The sequence below is a fragment of the Lissotriton vulgaris genome, chromosome 6, assembly GCF_964263255.1.
Source record: "Lissotriton vulgaris chromosome 6, aLisVul1.2, whole genome shotgun sequence".
Taxonomy (NCBI): domain Eukaryota; kingdom Metazoa; phylum Chordata; class Amphibia; order Caudata; family Salamandridae; genus Lissotriton; species Lissotriton vulgaris.
Genome location: NC_141694.1, coordinates 1,694,038,590 through 1,694,053,621, shown reverse-complemented (window position 1 = coordinate 1,694,053,621; position 15,032 = coordinate 1,694,038,590). Strand labels below are relative to the sequence as shown.

General features: G+C 40.4%; 1 protein-coding gene across 1 annotated transcript in view; it reads left to right on the top strand.

The window, feature by feature from the left end:
• USH2A (usherin) overlaps window positions 1-15,032 on the top strand; it is a 2,319,650-nt gene that overhangs the window by 1,289,732 nt on the left and 1,014,886 nt on the right. The window contains exon 33 of the mRNA XM_086925936.1: window positions 13,845-14,047. Within this exon, the coding sequence (XP_086782062.1) occupies window positions 13,845-14,047 (203 nt within the window). The remainder of the gene's footprint in view (window positions 1-13,844; window positions 14,048-15,032) is intronic.

The following is a 15,032-nucleotide window of genomic DNA, read 5'->3' as shown; positions in this document are numbered from 1 at the left end:
TTACTGATCTTTATTTTTCCTCTTTCTGCTAGTTTGTTATCTTTATTATGCCTCTTTCAATTAGTTTCTGATCTTTATTTTGCCTCTTTCTGCCTATTTCAAACCTTTATTTAGTCTCTTTCTGCTTGTTTCTGTTCTCTATTTTGCCTCTTTTTGCTCATTTCTGACCTTTATTCTGCCTCTTTCTGCTCATTTATGATCTCCAGTTTTATTCTTTCTCCACATATTTGACCTTTATTTTGCTGCTTTCCTGATCTCTTTTTTGCCTTTTTCGTCTTGTTTCTGATTTCTATTTTGCCTCTTTCTGCTAGTTTCTGACTTTTATTTGGCCTCTGTCTACTCTTTTCCACAGGACCACAAGGAAGCCTCAAGACCTTGCTGTATCAGCCGGCTTCCCACCTATTGAGGGAGCTGGCATTGCTTCTGCATGGAGGGAGCTGCTGGAAAGGCAGCTCCCTCTGTGCAAGAGCAATCTGCTTAATCTCTTGCATGTCTAGTGACAGGGAAAGAGATAAAAGCCTCTGCTCCTAGCAGGTGGGAGCATTATGACAGCACCGGCCAGCTGGGTCAGGAGTGTTTGTTTTGCTTGCTGGGAGCTGTCACAGGTCTTACCAAGCAAAAGTAAACCACTATGTCCCGGGGATGGGCACCCAGGGATATAGGAGGATCCGGCTGTGGGTGGCTGTGGGGGAAGTCTGAAGGACCATATATGGCTCCAGTAGGAGGGCCCCACTCTGCATGGCCTGGCCCATGGGATGTGGTGGACCCTGGAACTGTATATGGCCTGAGGGGGGGGGGGGGCACGTGACTCCCCTCCAAGTTTTTTGAAGTGATTTGGCCCTGCTGAGTTGGTGGGCCTCAGAGTATGGGGGCTCCTGGTCCCCTATTCCTTTTTATATTTAGGTGCCAGGAAGTGGTGGCCCCCAGGGCTTGTAATAAGCACAGGGGGGATCTGTGTGCCCCCCCCCTCCGAAGTTAAAATGAAAGCCCTGGAAGGTGGTGGTCCCCCTAGCCTCGAGGAAGCCAAGGAGGGGGGTCCGAGCTCCCCTCCATTATGTAAATAAAGCCCCAGGAAGGTAGTGGTCCCTGGGCCTCTAAAAGCCTTAAAAGGGGGTACCATGCAACCCCCTCCTTTTTAAAACATGCCCCATGACCTGGCCCACCCAGGGTCTCATTTCAAAACAAACGCAGAAGACTGCACTTTTTTCCCTCCAATTTTGCCACAAATTCACAGATCCACCTGAAATTTTGTGGCAACATCTAGGAGGATTCCTACCATAGCCTATTTTCTATATATATAGACTTGGTTGAAGCTGAGTACCAAGATAGCTGCCAACACTTCCTGGTTGAAGTATTAACAGCCAATTAGATTACAGCATGGGTATGTCAGAGCTGCGAAGGATCAGCGCCACTAGATATACATATTTGGATTGTGGTTAATATCTCTAAAACGACTGAATGGATTAACACCAAACTACCGAAAGGCACTATTCTAGACCAAGATCTAGCATTCTGTCAAATCTGGTGAACTTCCGTTCAGTGGTTCAGGCTGTAGACTTGTCTAAAGTCCCTATAGCAATCAACATGGGGAAAATACGTTTTGGGACCCTCCTCTTTTTCTCGCCTCCCGCTTGAACGAATTACCCTGAAACTTTCCACACAGTAGTTGAAGTGAGCATCAAAATAGTTTGGAAAATGTTGTGAAGATTCATAAAACTGTGCCACCGTTATTGGTAAAACAAAAAACGTTTTTCTTATGGAAACTAGGTCCTAACCATAACTACTTACAGGCAACCGCCAATAGGTAATATATGTATACATACATATCCAAAGGCTGAATGGTTTGTAAATATCAGCAAAACGCTGCAATAGAAATATAGGACCGTATTATATGTTACCTTTTATAAAATGTTTATATTGCATATTTATTTTGAGGTAGAAAGCTTGAAAAATCAGTTTGCCCTGATTGGAATAAACATATTTAGGTTTGCTTTACCTTTCATGAGTGCATTTGGGTTAAAAAATAGACAATGGTGAAGGTCAATGGATGTATGTGATTCTGTGGCTTCAGCCTTTACCTCATAAGTATGGATTTACTGCATTTGCCACTTAAAATGCAATACAATTTGCATACTTTGCAGATGTTACATAAATAATGTTTCAAGGTCAAATGTATGAAAATAATACTGCTGGAGAATGTGCTGTTCTATTTAGACAACCTTGCCACACAATTGTTGTGGCTCTGCCAATGATAAATCTCAAACGAGTGGCTTGGGGGTTGTCATTATGATGAACTCACATATTTCCTTCATTTCACTGTTCCTGGTAAAATTGGGGTTTTTATACCTTTACATTTTATGTGTGCACAATAACCATGCTTGAATACCTGCAGGACCAAGTCAGAAGCATATGCAACCATACAAAGCTCCCTGTGCTTCGTTTGAGTTCAAAGTGACAGGGTGAAGAGAAAATAAGGAGGTGCAAAGACAACTGCAGCTATTTATTTCAACACCAGAGAGCCTGGCGGTGGAGACCATGACTGGGATTTCCACAGGGTCACCTCTCTGACATATCTCACACGTCACCTTAACCCGTTGACCGCGGCGCGAATTCCGCAGCGGTGTGGGTGAATTAATCAGTGGGCTTGGTTTGGACGGCCCCCAGCCGTCCTCCGCACACGCCCACTTTGAAGTCGGAGGCCGGTGGCCGTCCGACGCATGGAACACAGTTAAAGTCATATCCAAACCAAGGTATACCCTCACCCATGTCCTTGACACCAATAATAATCAACTCCACTGACACCCACTACTGCTAATTGTCCTATGGCACTTGATTAACATGCAGCCAAGTACCCCACTTTAAATTCCACCTGTGTGGCATATCTAGGGTTAGATTCAAGCCTGCCATAGGCAAGTTTTACCTCAGGCCTACCACTGTTGGCTGACTGCTGAGGTTTTAAAAATGCAACCCAACCTGTTAAAATTATCTTTTTTACAAGGCTGATACCTCCTTTTTAAAGTAATAATAAGTCACTCCTCTATAGGTCTTGTAGCCCACAAGGTAGGGTGCCTGGTATGTAAAAGTAAGATATGTGGAAATCTAAAGCAGACGTGTGTTTACAGTGACCAGCATCCAAAAATTATTCTCACTGTAGAAGATTGGCTTGCAAATAGAGAAAGAGATTAAATTATATTTTTAATATTTGTTAAATGCCTCACTTAATGGTGAAGATGGAGTTTTATTACATATAAAGGAAAAGGGGCTTTTAGAAAGTTAAATTTTTTCCTTCCTCAAGCTCTTGGGGGATAATTTGCATTCACCTTCCAACTGTCACCCAACAAATAGAGCCCAGTGGAAGCATTGTAAGTACCTTTTGTGGTAAAACCTCCAACCGGTTCAAATCTGGTTTGTGTATTCAACTCAAGCTCTATCATGGTCAATCTGAAAATGAACCTAGGTTCTAGTCTAGTACTAACTGCTTTTGGTGAAAATTTAGTTAACTATTCTGAAATTCATATCTCTGGTTCCCCTTGATTTTTGTCATTTGCATGTAATTTTGTAAATTTAATTATTGTCTATTTTGAATAATTGGAGTTGAGTTTTTATTGTGTTTTCTTTTACTGTTTTAGTACTTCTAGATGCTTTGCAGATTTTGTTTAAGTTAAACCTGTAATAGCTAACAGGGGTTGAGCTCAGGTATAAACTACTGAAACTTTTAACTGAATCCAGCAAGATAGTGGACATATTACTCGTGGTTCATTACCATCCTCCCCAAATATTAATTTACTTTCTCACACACACTGTGTTTCCAACACCACCATGACTGCCCAAATAGCAATCTGCAATTCTTTGATGCACAATTAAAGCATATAGCATGTTTGCTATATCACCAAATGTTTATGAATTCATTGAGCAACCCTGTGTCAACAAAAACCTGCACAGTCATCAGAACTCCACTTGCTATATGTAAACAAATAAACCCTATGACGATAGTCACTGACAGTTCTTCATACAAAGGTCCTACTTACATTCTAAAATGCAGCCACTATCCACACACACTACCCGCCAGCTGCCTGTAAGTTGACAGGTCTAGAGGGCCTAAAAACACAGGGTTTTAATTACAAAGCCAATTGAATGTATAATTTCATATTACAAATCACTGTTTTACAAGTGTATAGCTAATTTTGAGTCACAAAATATGAACTTCCACTCATTAGGAGTTTTAAACATGTATGCATTATTGTAACAGTACATTTCTAAGATAGAGAGCGGATATTTTATGGTAGGAATGGTAGGAATGACTTGAATAGATTGGAACACCCACAAAATAACTTTTTTGTATGTATTCACAAATCTTTCATGAACCCTTCCCTCATCCTCTTTGACAGGATAGTAATGGGAAGGGGAAACTACCAAAGTTGAAGAAAGCAAGAATAAGAAAACTTCAAAATATATTTGCATAAATATAATACTTTTTAATTATTGAAATTTTAAACAATGCAATTTTGCTTATGCAGAAATTGCTTTGCATAGTCATAAATAGGGCTTCAAAACATTTTCTAGGAGAACTTCATGGAACCTGCTGCTCTCACATTTTTCCAGGCATATTCCTGAAAACATCCGCGAGTTTCAAAAATGGTTAGAAAATGATGACCTATTGTGTGACTCACACAGCATCTGACACATGTTAAAACACATGTTTGAAAACCTTTTTAACTACCAAAGTAGAGAACAATCTTAGAACCTCAGATAATTCTACAGTGATCTGCAATGAACTGCTCATTAAACACTGTTAGAAATGGGGTCTCTACTTGGGAGAGGTATGCACCCTGTCCAAGTAGGGACCACAATCTAGTCAGGTTAAGCTACCTACACTCTAAAAGATGACCTGTGCACACCTTTTGGGAGCTTGGCATGGAGCAGTCAGGCTTATTTAAAGTAGCAATGTGTAAATTATTTGTGCAACACGTGCACAGTAACACAATGAAAACACCACAAAAAGACTCCGCACTGGTTTAGAAAAATAGGCAATACTTTTATAAATAAATCAAGACTAAAATGACAAAAATTGAATAAGTAAAAGTTGAGTTATGATTTTTTAAATAATAAAAAAAGAGTGACTCTGGCGGTTATCTAGCCGCTCTGGACCAGGGCAAAGTCAACAGTTCAAGCTGACCACAATGAAGCACAGGCCGGAAACAGGAACCACACAGGCCCGGGGAACACAGTACCTTGATCCTGGTCAAAACAATAAGATACGAGCTGCAGACAAGAGATGCATCAATGTTGATCCTTCATTCAGCGGCAGCGATGCTTTGGGTCGGTTGAATGAAGCACCAGTTCTGAGTGCAGTGGTTCCGAAGGCAATGAGGTGGGTTAATCCGCTCTGGAGGGGTGATGCGCCAATCTTCCCCATGCAATGACGATGATGAGTTGGTTCAGAAGTGGGGTTCCGAATGTGATGGGGTGGTTGTGAGTACTAGGCACCTATTTTCTTCCCACAGCAGTGTTGATGCACTGGTTCTGCTACAAGCAGAATGGAAATGTGTTCATTGTTCTGGTACAAGTATCTGGCTCCTTTTCCAGTGATTCAGGCACAGGAGGAGGTGTAGAGACTTTGATATCTCTGAGTCTCAAGCAACAGGAGGCAAGCCAACAAGCCGTTGTAGATCAGTCCAGCAATCAGCAGGATCATAACTCAGCAGGGCAACACAAGAGAAAAGCAGGACTTCCAGGTCAGCAGTCCAGTAGAGTGTCAGTCCTTCATGCAGCACATAAGTTCTTCTGGTAGAATCCAGTTGGAGGTCCAGAAGTGTCTGATTTGTTGGGGTAAGAGCCCCAGTACTTATACCCAGTTAGGCCTTTAAAGTGGGGGTGACTTCAAAGATGGGTTTTTGGAATGCACAAAAGCCCTTTCTTCCGAGCACTGGCTTCCCATCAGTAGGAGGTAATCACCCTTTGTACATATCCTACCCTTTACTTACAAAGCGCCCTGCCCTATGGGCTATCTAGGGCCTAATTTAGGGGTGACTAATGTGTAATTAAAAGGGACTTTAAAGCTTGGCAAAGGGACTTAAATGCCAAGTCAAAGTGGCAGTAAAACCGCACCCACAGGTTCTGCAATAATAGGCCTGAGACATGTTTACAGGGCTACTGGTGTGGGTTGCACAATCAGTGCCCACTAGTAGCATTTAATCGACAGGCCCAGTGTATATGGTATAACACTTTACAAGGGAATTACAAGTAAATTAAATATGCCAATTGTGTATACACCAATGATTCCATGTTTAGAGAAAAATCACATGCTCTTTAGCACTAGTCAGTAGTGGTACAGTGCTTAGAGTCCTAACGCCAACAAAATGAATCAGCAAAAGGAGGTGGTAAGCAGGCAAAAAGTTTGGGGGAAGACCATCCTAAGGATGACAGGTCTAGGAAACATCATATGTTCTTCTTTAAGAACCGACTACCTAAGACAGTAGACTCACCACAAGGATCTCTCTTACACCATAATATGCTTCTAACTTGTGGGCCCTGTTTGTATGGTGATGATGCACTTAAAATAACCCATTGGCTTTACATGCACTTTAACTGATACCAGGCTCAAATGTTAGATCCCCGGAAGAAATAGGCAAAAAAAGTAGTATAAACTATTGAGTTGCCACTTAAAACACAACATTGTTTATGCCCCCATCCACAGTGCATAGATCTAATCATTCTGTGGAACCTGGAGCTAATCAACTTGAAAGTTCAACCTGTGTTCAGCTGTGCTCACTAACATTTGTCTCCACAAATACCTGGGTTGAAAAGAACAATTACACACAACTTCAGATGCTTAATCCAGAGTCCTAAATAAAATCAGGAATGAAGAGTTCAACTGCAAGTGGGAGAGCAGCACAGCTCCAGATACAATTCTTTAGTGTCTTCATAAATACATATCTCAGGTTCAAAACCTTAAATAAAAAATATGACAATGTGCAATTAAATCTGTCTCAACGCACTTTTCAAGTCAATGACCCAGTGCTAAATGAGAAGCTACCAAAGAGCCTTTGTCAGCGTTTAAACAGCTCTAACTACACTGGATCAGTAGTATCATATATTTGTCAAAGAACCTATTTAAGATCTTTCATGACATCTTGAATCCAGTGGTATTAAAAAACCACACTGATATCAAAGTAGAACCGTCTGAATATTTTAACTTCTTTGAACCACGAAGCATAAAGATCAGGAAAAAAGCATCCTCAAATTTCCAAGTTTCTACCATTGACATTTCCGTGATCAATTATGAAGTTTATAGAATTGTTTGCTACTCTGTTGCTTAATATATAACTCATCCATTCAAGTCTTGGGAGCATCTCTTAAATTAGTGAAAATGTGGGTTGCTTTGGAGGTAATATCTGTTTCAGTTAAGGATTAATTTCAAGTTTATATGCCTGATATACAAGGACTCTCTGGATTAAGGGCCCTGAAACCTCCAAAATAAGGTTTTATAAGGTAACCTGATTGTAATGCCTACCTGGGCATGCATCCGGTTGAAACATCATCTATTGTACCACAGTCCTGGTACCAATTTCATGGCATAATTGGACAATTACTTTCTTTTCCTTATATATTTGAGCTTGTGCTGTAAATGGGAGGGGGCTGTTGATAATGGAACATTTTATTTATGAAGAAGTAACAGGTTCCTTTTCACACAAGGGCTTATTAGCTAATCTTAAAATCGCAGTGTATTTATTTCACTGGCAACTTGTACAAACACCAGTGAGAAACAGTGTATTTTGCTGATGTTGCCTATGCTAACTTTTCCTTTCCCAATTATCTCCCCATTGAACACAAGGTTGTTTCTACACACATTCCTGCCCAAAGACCCGTTGCACTGATGACTATACCCTCCCTTCAGCTTCTCCCCGCCTAGCCTGTCATCTGCTTATGTAAAGTCAATACCTGGTTTGACAAGACTGAACTATATCAATTTAAATGCATACTTAGTAGAGTAGACCAGATGTGTCAACTCCACTCTGGGCTCACTCATATATTTGGTGTAAAAATGGGTTATTGGTTGAGAGCGGTGGAGGCCTCTCAACCACAACCACAATCTTTGTCCTGGTAAAACCACAAAAGTCAAAGAATAATCCTGTGCTTAACCCCCAGGTAGTTTGGTGCAAAGCAGTCAGGCTTAACTTAGAGGCAATGTGTAACTAATTGATGCATCACAAAATCAGTAATACAGTGAAAACACAATGGAAGAAAAATCCTAAACCAATTAGGAAAATTGAGTACATTTTATGAAACAAAATCAAATTAGTAGAAGAGGAGATGTTAAGTTTAAAAATATTAATTGAAAATAATGCCACAAAGCAGAAAGTGCCACTTGTGGTTATATGGTCACTCAGGAATGTGGGAAAGTGACAAGTTCAGGCTGATCACGATGGAGCACAGTTTGGGTACAGGCACTAAGTTAGTCCCACTGAAGAGTTATCCTTTGAAGTCTGGCATGAATAGTTCGGATGGAGTAGGGTACAAGGAGAAGGATTACAACACGAAGAGCATGTCAAGCTCCACAGACATTTGTCACTGTAGCGCCAAGATCTGTTCATTGCTGGAGCTTTGCATGGTGGTTAGTCCTGGACGGTCACAGTTAGGGCGAAGTGCAGGTCTTGCACTGCCAGTCGTTGCTGCCGGGTGAGGGTAGACCTCACTGGAACTGCTCGTCAGGGGCGGAGCCTTGACATGAATGGCCAAAACTTCTGGATTCTCAAATAAAGTTCAGGAGAAGTACATTATGAGGCCAGCCAAGGGTCCAGGACCTGTGGTCTCCTCTTTGAGCCGCTGACTCACTCCAGCAGGGACCAACATCAGGGATCAGACAGGTCCATGTGTTTGTGTCAGCTAGACAGTTCCAGTGAGGCCTCTGGAAGCTTGTTGCATCCCTGTAGCACACACAAGAGGTCAGCCAACTGACCCTAGGAGTCATCTTGGTAGCCTGGGATCAAGGAAAGCAAGTCCAATCATCCTTTTTCAGACAGCAAGGCAGTCCTTCAAGCAGAAAAGCAGTCCTTCTGGCAGCAGGGCAGTCCTTCTACTGAATCTTTCACAGGTCCAGGAGTGTTTTGATTGAGAGTGCCACCTGTTATCCCTAGTGCCTCCTTTGAGGGGTGGGGGGGGGGGGGGCAACTCCTAGCCCCCTCCCAGACTAGTTCTGTCCAGTTCCCTTTTCCTTCCTGGGTTTAGCTCTTCACTCTCGACAGTGACAAAAGGAAGGCCAGGCCTGATGTCAGGTTCCTTTGTGTGCTGTAGGCGAAGCCCTTTGAAGTGTAAGTGGGGCTAGGTACACCTCCCCACCCCAAGTCATCCTGCCAAGTTGGGCCAACCTGTACACATCTATGCCCCTTTTGTCTCCATGTGGGGAAGAAATCAACAACCCATTACAGGAGAGACATCCATAGTCGTGACCATGTTTACTAGCAGAAAGACACAGTGGGTTTAGGCACAAAACGCCATTGTAACTTAACATCTGACTTTACCATTAAAGTTGATGTCAAATTATAATTAATTTGAATGTAAATATTATCTGCTGCCAATCTGAAGTTAGTATTTATTAAAAGGTAATACGTGATCGCAGTTTTAGTCTTAAGGAGCGAGGCCTTACCACAATGAAAGACTTTAGGAGTTTTTAATTGACAGGACATGTAAAACATAAACTCAGATGCCTGTTTTTAAATGCTATGCACCCTACCCTAGACGTTTTTAGGACCTACCTTATTTGTGTCTTGAAAGTATTAAAAAATAAGGTTTGGCAATAGGTTTATTTTGCTAGGTCTAAATGGCACTTTAATACTGCACACACACAGACTACAGTGGCAGGCCTGAGACATGATTTAAAGTTCTACTTTAGTGGATGGCACAGATTAGCAACATTTAATTTACAGGCTCTGGGTACATGTAGTACCATTTTATTGGGACTTGCAAGTGAATTAAATGTGTCAATTAAGTGCCAGCCATTCTTATCATGTGTCAAGGAGAGAGCACAAGCACCTTAGCACTGGTTAGTAGTGGTAAAGTGTACAGAGTCCTAAAGGCAACAAAACTATATTCAATAAATAGGAGGGGGTGAAGGCAACACATTTGGGGGACTAGAGCCAAAGGGTGTTGAATCTGACAACCTGCTATGCTATCTGCCTCTACTAACATCATATGAAATATCCTACTACCTAGGCTGACATTGATGTGACTGTCTTGATCCTCTTTTCTCAATTTGCTCCAAGATTTGATAACCCCCACAAACCATCTATTTTAACCTGTCGTCCTTTAACACTGATCTGTCGGCTTTCACTCTTGAACCTAATAGAAAAAAAGAGCACCAGTGCTACCTTGGACTGGTAACTGCCCTTGGAAATCTTATCCCATAAAGACCCTTCCACCTACTAAGACCTATAGGAAAATCAATTGTAAAATAACTTAAATCATCTCAAAAGATTCTGGGAGGGTTCTGTAAGAAATTTGTACAGGCATAATCATAAACCTTTATTACAATGCCAATCCAGATGCTGTAAAAGCAAAAATGTAAAAGGAATCCACTTTTTGTGCCATGTCTTAAAAGCTACTTAGCAAAACCAAAGGGGATGATGGACGGAGTATTGAACATTGCAAGCACTCATCCCCAATCAACTGATCTGGGTTTAATCCATCATCATTCTTTAGCTCACTCCACCACCTTAGTTCAGACATGGCCATATGCAAATCCGTCTGACCCTGTGCCTCATGGGAACAGTCCAGCCCGAACTACCATGCCATGTCTTCCCTGGACCGGAAACAAGCATCCTGGGACCTGTTTCAGGTTCATAACCCTCATCAGCCAGGCTATCTTGAATCCAGTGGCAAAGTGAGCAAGGGACCCCCGTCTGGGCTTACCCTGCCAATTTAGGGCGAACTTAGCAAAACCAAAGGGGATGATCCTACTTTTTGTTAGGAAACTGTTTGGTGATAGTGGGGCAACTCTGTCCCCCCCCCCCCCCCCCAGCTGTCCTAGAACAAACGTCACCTAAAGAAACATGATCTTGGGCTACATCAGCATATAGCCACGAATAGGACCCCTTAGCTAAACAGACTGAATTACCAAAGGTAATCCGCACATTCAAAGAGGAGTATTATAAAAGGAGTTACAAGATGAAGTTTGTGTTGCAGTGTTGGACTTAAAAGGTACAACACAATGTCTCTTTGTAGTTATGTTTGACACAGTACGCTTTGTCATTAAATCTTTAAAAACATGTATAAGAGCTCAAAACAATCATCATGGAATATGCTATCAAGACAAAAAATAAAGCAAATAAAATGCACGAGGGCATCTAGTGAAGAACTGTTTATTATTAGGAGCCAGAGGTATCCAAATTACAAGCAGTTCTTCAAGGGGAAAACCATACACCAGCAATTAAAATGTTGCCATATCAGCAAAGTAAATATATAAAAAGAACTTACATTGGGTCTCAAACTACATGTCACATCTGCAGTCTAAGAAAAAAAACTTGATGGCCCCATTGTGGACGCAGAACCCCATACCCCAATTTTTAGGACACCTCTAAATTCAGATCATCCCAAAATTTACCTCAGGCTGTAATGCTCCGAAATGTTCTTGTGTAAAAAGGGATCCACCCCAATATCATTTTAGCAGAGTAGCACCATAAATCGGGAACACAACTTAGTTCTAGATTAGAGAAAAGTTCAAGTGTTTTATTGCAAAAATCGCAAAAATCATTCAGTACAGAATAAATGCCATGAAGGCTAAAATGCAAAGTTATACAGAGTAGTCAAAATCAAAAATAATTCTAAGTCCCAAACGAGCATCAAAATAACCAGAAAATAAATAAACAGCATCAATCGTAAAAAAAAGAATGTTTTTTCAAATCTCTCTGTAAGAGTTACAAGAAAATATGACAGCATCTCTAGTAGTAAGGGAACGTTTTCTCACTCACCCCCAAAATTAGAGGTTGCATACACAATTCTTGCATAACAAATTAGCAAAACAGCAAACTCATCATGGCATGATTGGAAGTAACAACTCATTTGACAAATTAAAATTATCTACATCACTACCACCACTGTTATTTTCCCACTAAAAGATAGTCCCAGAACTACGCTACTACACTGTCACCAACACCTAATCAGAACAGAAATATTCATAAGACAATATAACGTGAAAACCGATGGACGAAGAGAGCTGACCCAAAGTTTGCTTTTTCTCTGTATATTTTCGGACAGCGTTTGTTTTAAAGAATTGATATGAGGTATTCTTAGCAGTAAAGCTGTCTATGGACGGAACTCAAGAACACTGCAATTACACCTAAAAGCACACAAAAAGTAGTGGCTATTTTTTTAATGTTAGGCTGACTGACAACTCTTTCCATAGCTTTTGAGTTAGGTTCACCAAATGTGTCCTATCGTGAATTGAAATGCAAACACAGGTCTGACCTGTGTCTTCCTCATCTCTTGAACAGTTTTCATGACATTTTTTCCAGTGCCAAACTTATGCCTATGTATATTTTTTTGCAATCTTTTGGGGAGCATCACGAAAAGAAACCAAAATAGTTAGTAAGTAACAGCATGCTTTTCCTGTGGAATAGTGGTCTCCAGTATAGCTACAAAGTTAGGGGCGTGGCATCAAGGGGAAGCAATAAAATTATTGCTGCTTTAGCGTCCGTTTTCGGCCGAAAAGTGGCGAAAATTTCATTGCACTATCAGCAAGAACACGCTAGCGCGTGTTTCTATTCCTCTTCACCCGTTTCCCTAATGCCCAGCTTTGCAACGCCAATCATATGCAAAGTGGGCGTTTCCTACAAAAATAACAGGGATAAAGTCGCAAACAAACATATCTCCTATTATCAATCCGGTCGCTAACCTGCGTAGCGACGAGAAAAGTAGCGCTAACCGCGCTTATCGCAGGTTTCATTACGCCTGCTTTTATTCTTACTTAGCTATATTGTCCTACGGGAGGTGGATTGTGTGGATGAATCCACCCTGCCCTATCAATAACGATTCGCCAAGTGTTGTGCGATAATCGCACCTTTTGCAGCTATCGCTGGATTATATATAGCATTGGAGATAAGCGTTGCTGATAGCGCGCTATCTCGGCTATATAATCCAGCAATAGCCGGTGATAATTCTCCTCGTGCTAAGCGCGCTTAGCGATAATTATCGATGGCTGTTGCTGATATGCCCCTCAGTGTCAGTGTCAATAACAACAAATGTGATTTTACGGTTCGGTCAATCGGTCCAAAGGCAAAGTATAACGGTAGCAAAACTAATACAGGTTTATCAACTGTTCATATGATTGAGCCACTTGTAAAGCCAGTAACATTTTAAATATTGCCCCAGGTAAATTATGTGATATATTGTTTATGATTATTTATTTTTTATTTTTTGGTGTGATAGGTAAATCTTTTCAGTGAAATGTTTTTGACACCTTAACATGTGCTTGCCTCGATTTTTCAGAATTCAAGTCAAAAATTTTCTTGGCTGTATCATTTTGAAATAATTATGTTTATAATATACATTATGCAATAACCCACTCATACAGGTAATGAAAAGTTGAGAGCAAACTGTTGGTCAACTGGTTATAACCAAGCGCAGCATGCTGTCATACATTATTCCTACTCACATTTTTTTTCTACCATTACTCTACTAGCTATATTAAGAAAATTGGCAGATGGTTAAGGATCGTGATACATTCCCATAAAAAATATAGTTACTCACTAAACAGTTTTTTAAAGCTGAAAAACAGGACATAATTCTGTTAATCAAACTGCTTGGCTGAAGCAGTTGTAGATTATTAATATTTGTTTGTTTAATTTCAGAGCCCGAAGGCATGTTCCCTCCCGAGATTGTTGTCATCAACAGTACAGCTGTACGAGTCATCTGGACATCACCTTCAAACCCAAATGGTGTTATCACCAAATATTCTGTATATGTAGATAATAAGCAATATACAACTGGGATGAATGAATCAGGATCCTATATTTTGGGCAATTTACTTCCATTTAATGTTTACAACATACAGGTAAGGAGGTTACAATTTTCTTTCTAATTGATTATTCAATGTCTGAACGTTGTCTATGACGGTGGTTGTCTATATGTGCATACTTCTAAATAACAGCTTCTTTCACAATAGTTCCTAAAAGGTATTGAAAACCTTTCTGAGGTCTATAGCAGTGCCTTTTGAACATGGAACTCTTGGTATGCATTCAACTGTTCTTTCCTCTCGGACAACGTTAACTGGGGTTCTTCATAACTTGTATTTTAGTAGAACAACTTTTGTTTTTTTCTCGCTATGAATCTTTAAGAGTTTTGTTGGGTCGTTCCAAAGTGTATGGGTGTGTGTGTGCGTTTGTGTGCATGTGTTGTAACATACCTATAGCTTTATAAATCCACTATTTGGAGAAATATATCTAAAGGATAGTAATTCAATTTACAGTAGTTCATTTGTCAAATATATACACATATCCACATTTTGAAAAACACTATCTGGAGCAATGGCACTATAATCCTACAAATTCGCAGTATGACCATTAATGTAAGTCATCTTTAACTAGTTTACACTTATTTCTACATGCATTCATTTAATTTGATTTCCACACAAGTAAGAACCTGCATGGAAGTGCTGACTTGAAGATGGTTGTCTATCAATCCTTTCTTATGCAGTTAATAAAGCTTGGATTGTTCTGTAATGAAGATTGGCAAATACATCTGAGTATAAAAGTATAAACTTAGGGCCTGATTTACAAAGGTAAACATACCCTTTTGTGTAAGTTCATGATTATTTGGCATTCACAAAGGTACATTACTATAAGTATCTTTACAACTACATAAAAAGATAGGACAGGCCTATCTACTCCATTGTCATAAAGATACTACTAGTATGAGTATAGGTCTACCTTTAAGAATTGAGCTCAAGGTTGCTTTCTATGGTTATTCATAATGAGCAACCTACCAAAGCTGTTTTGTATAGCATGCAAGAAATCTATCCCCACCTTTGTGTGAACTTC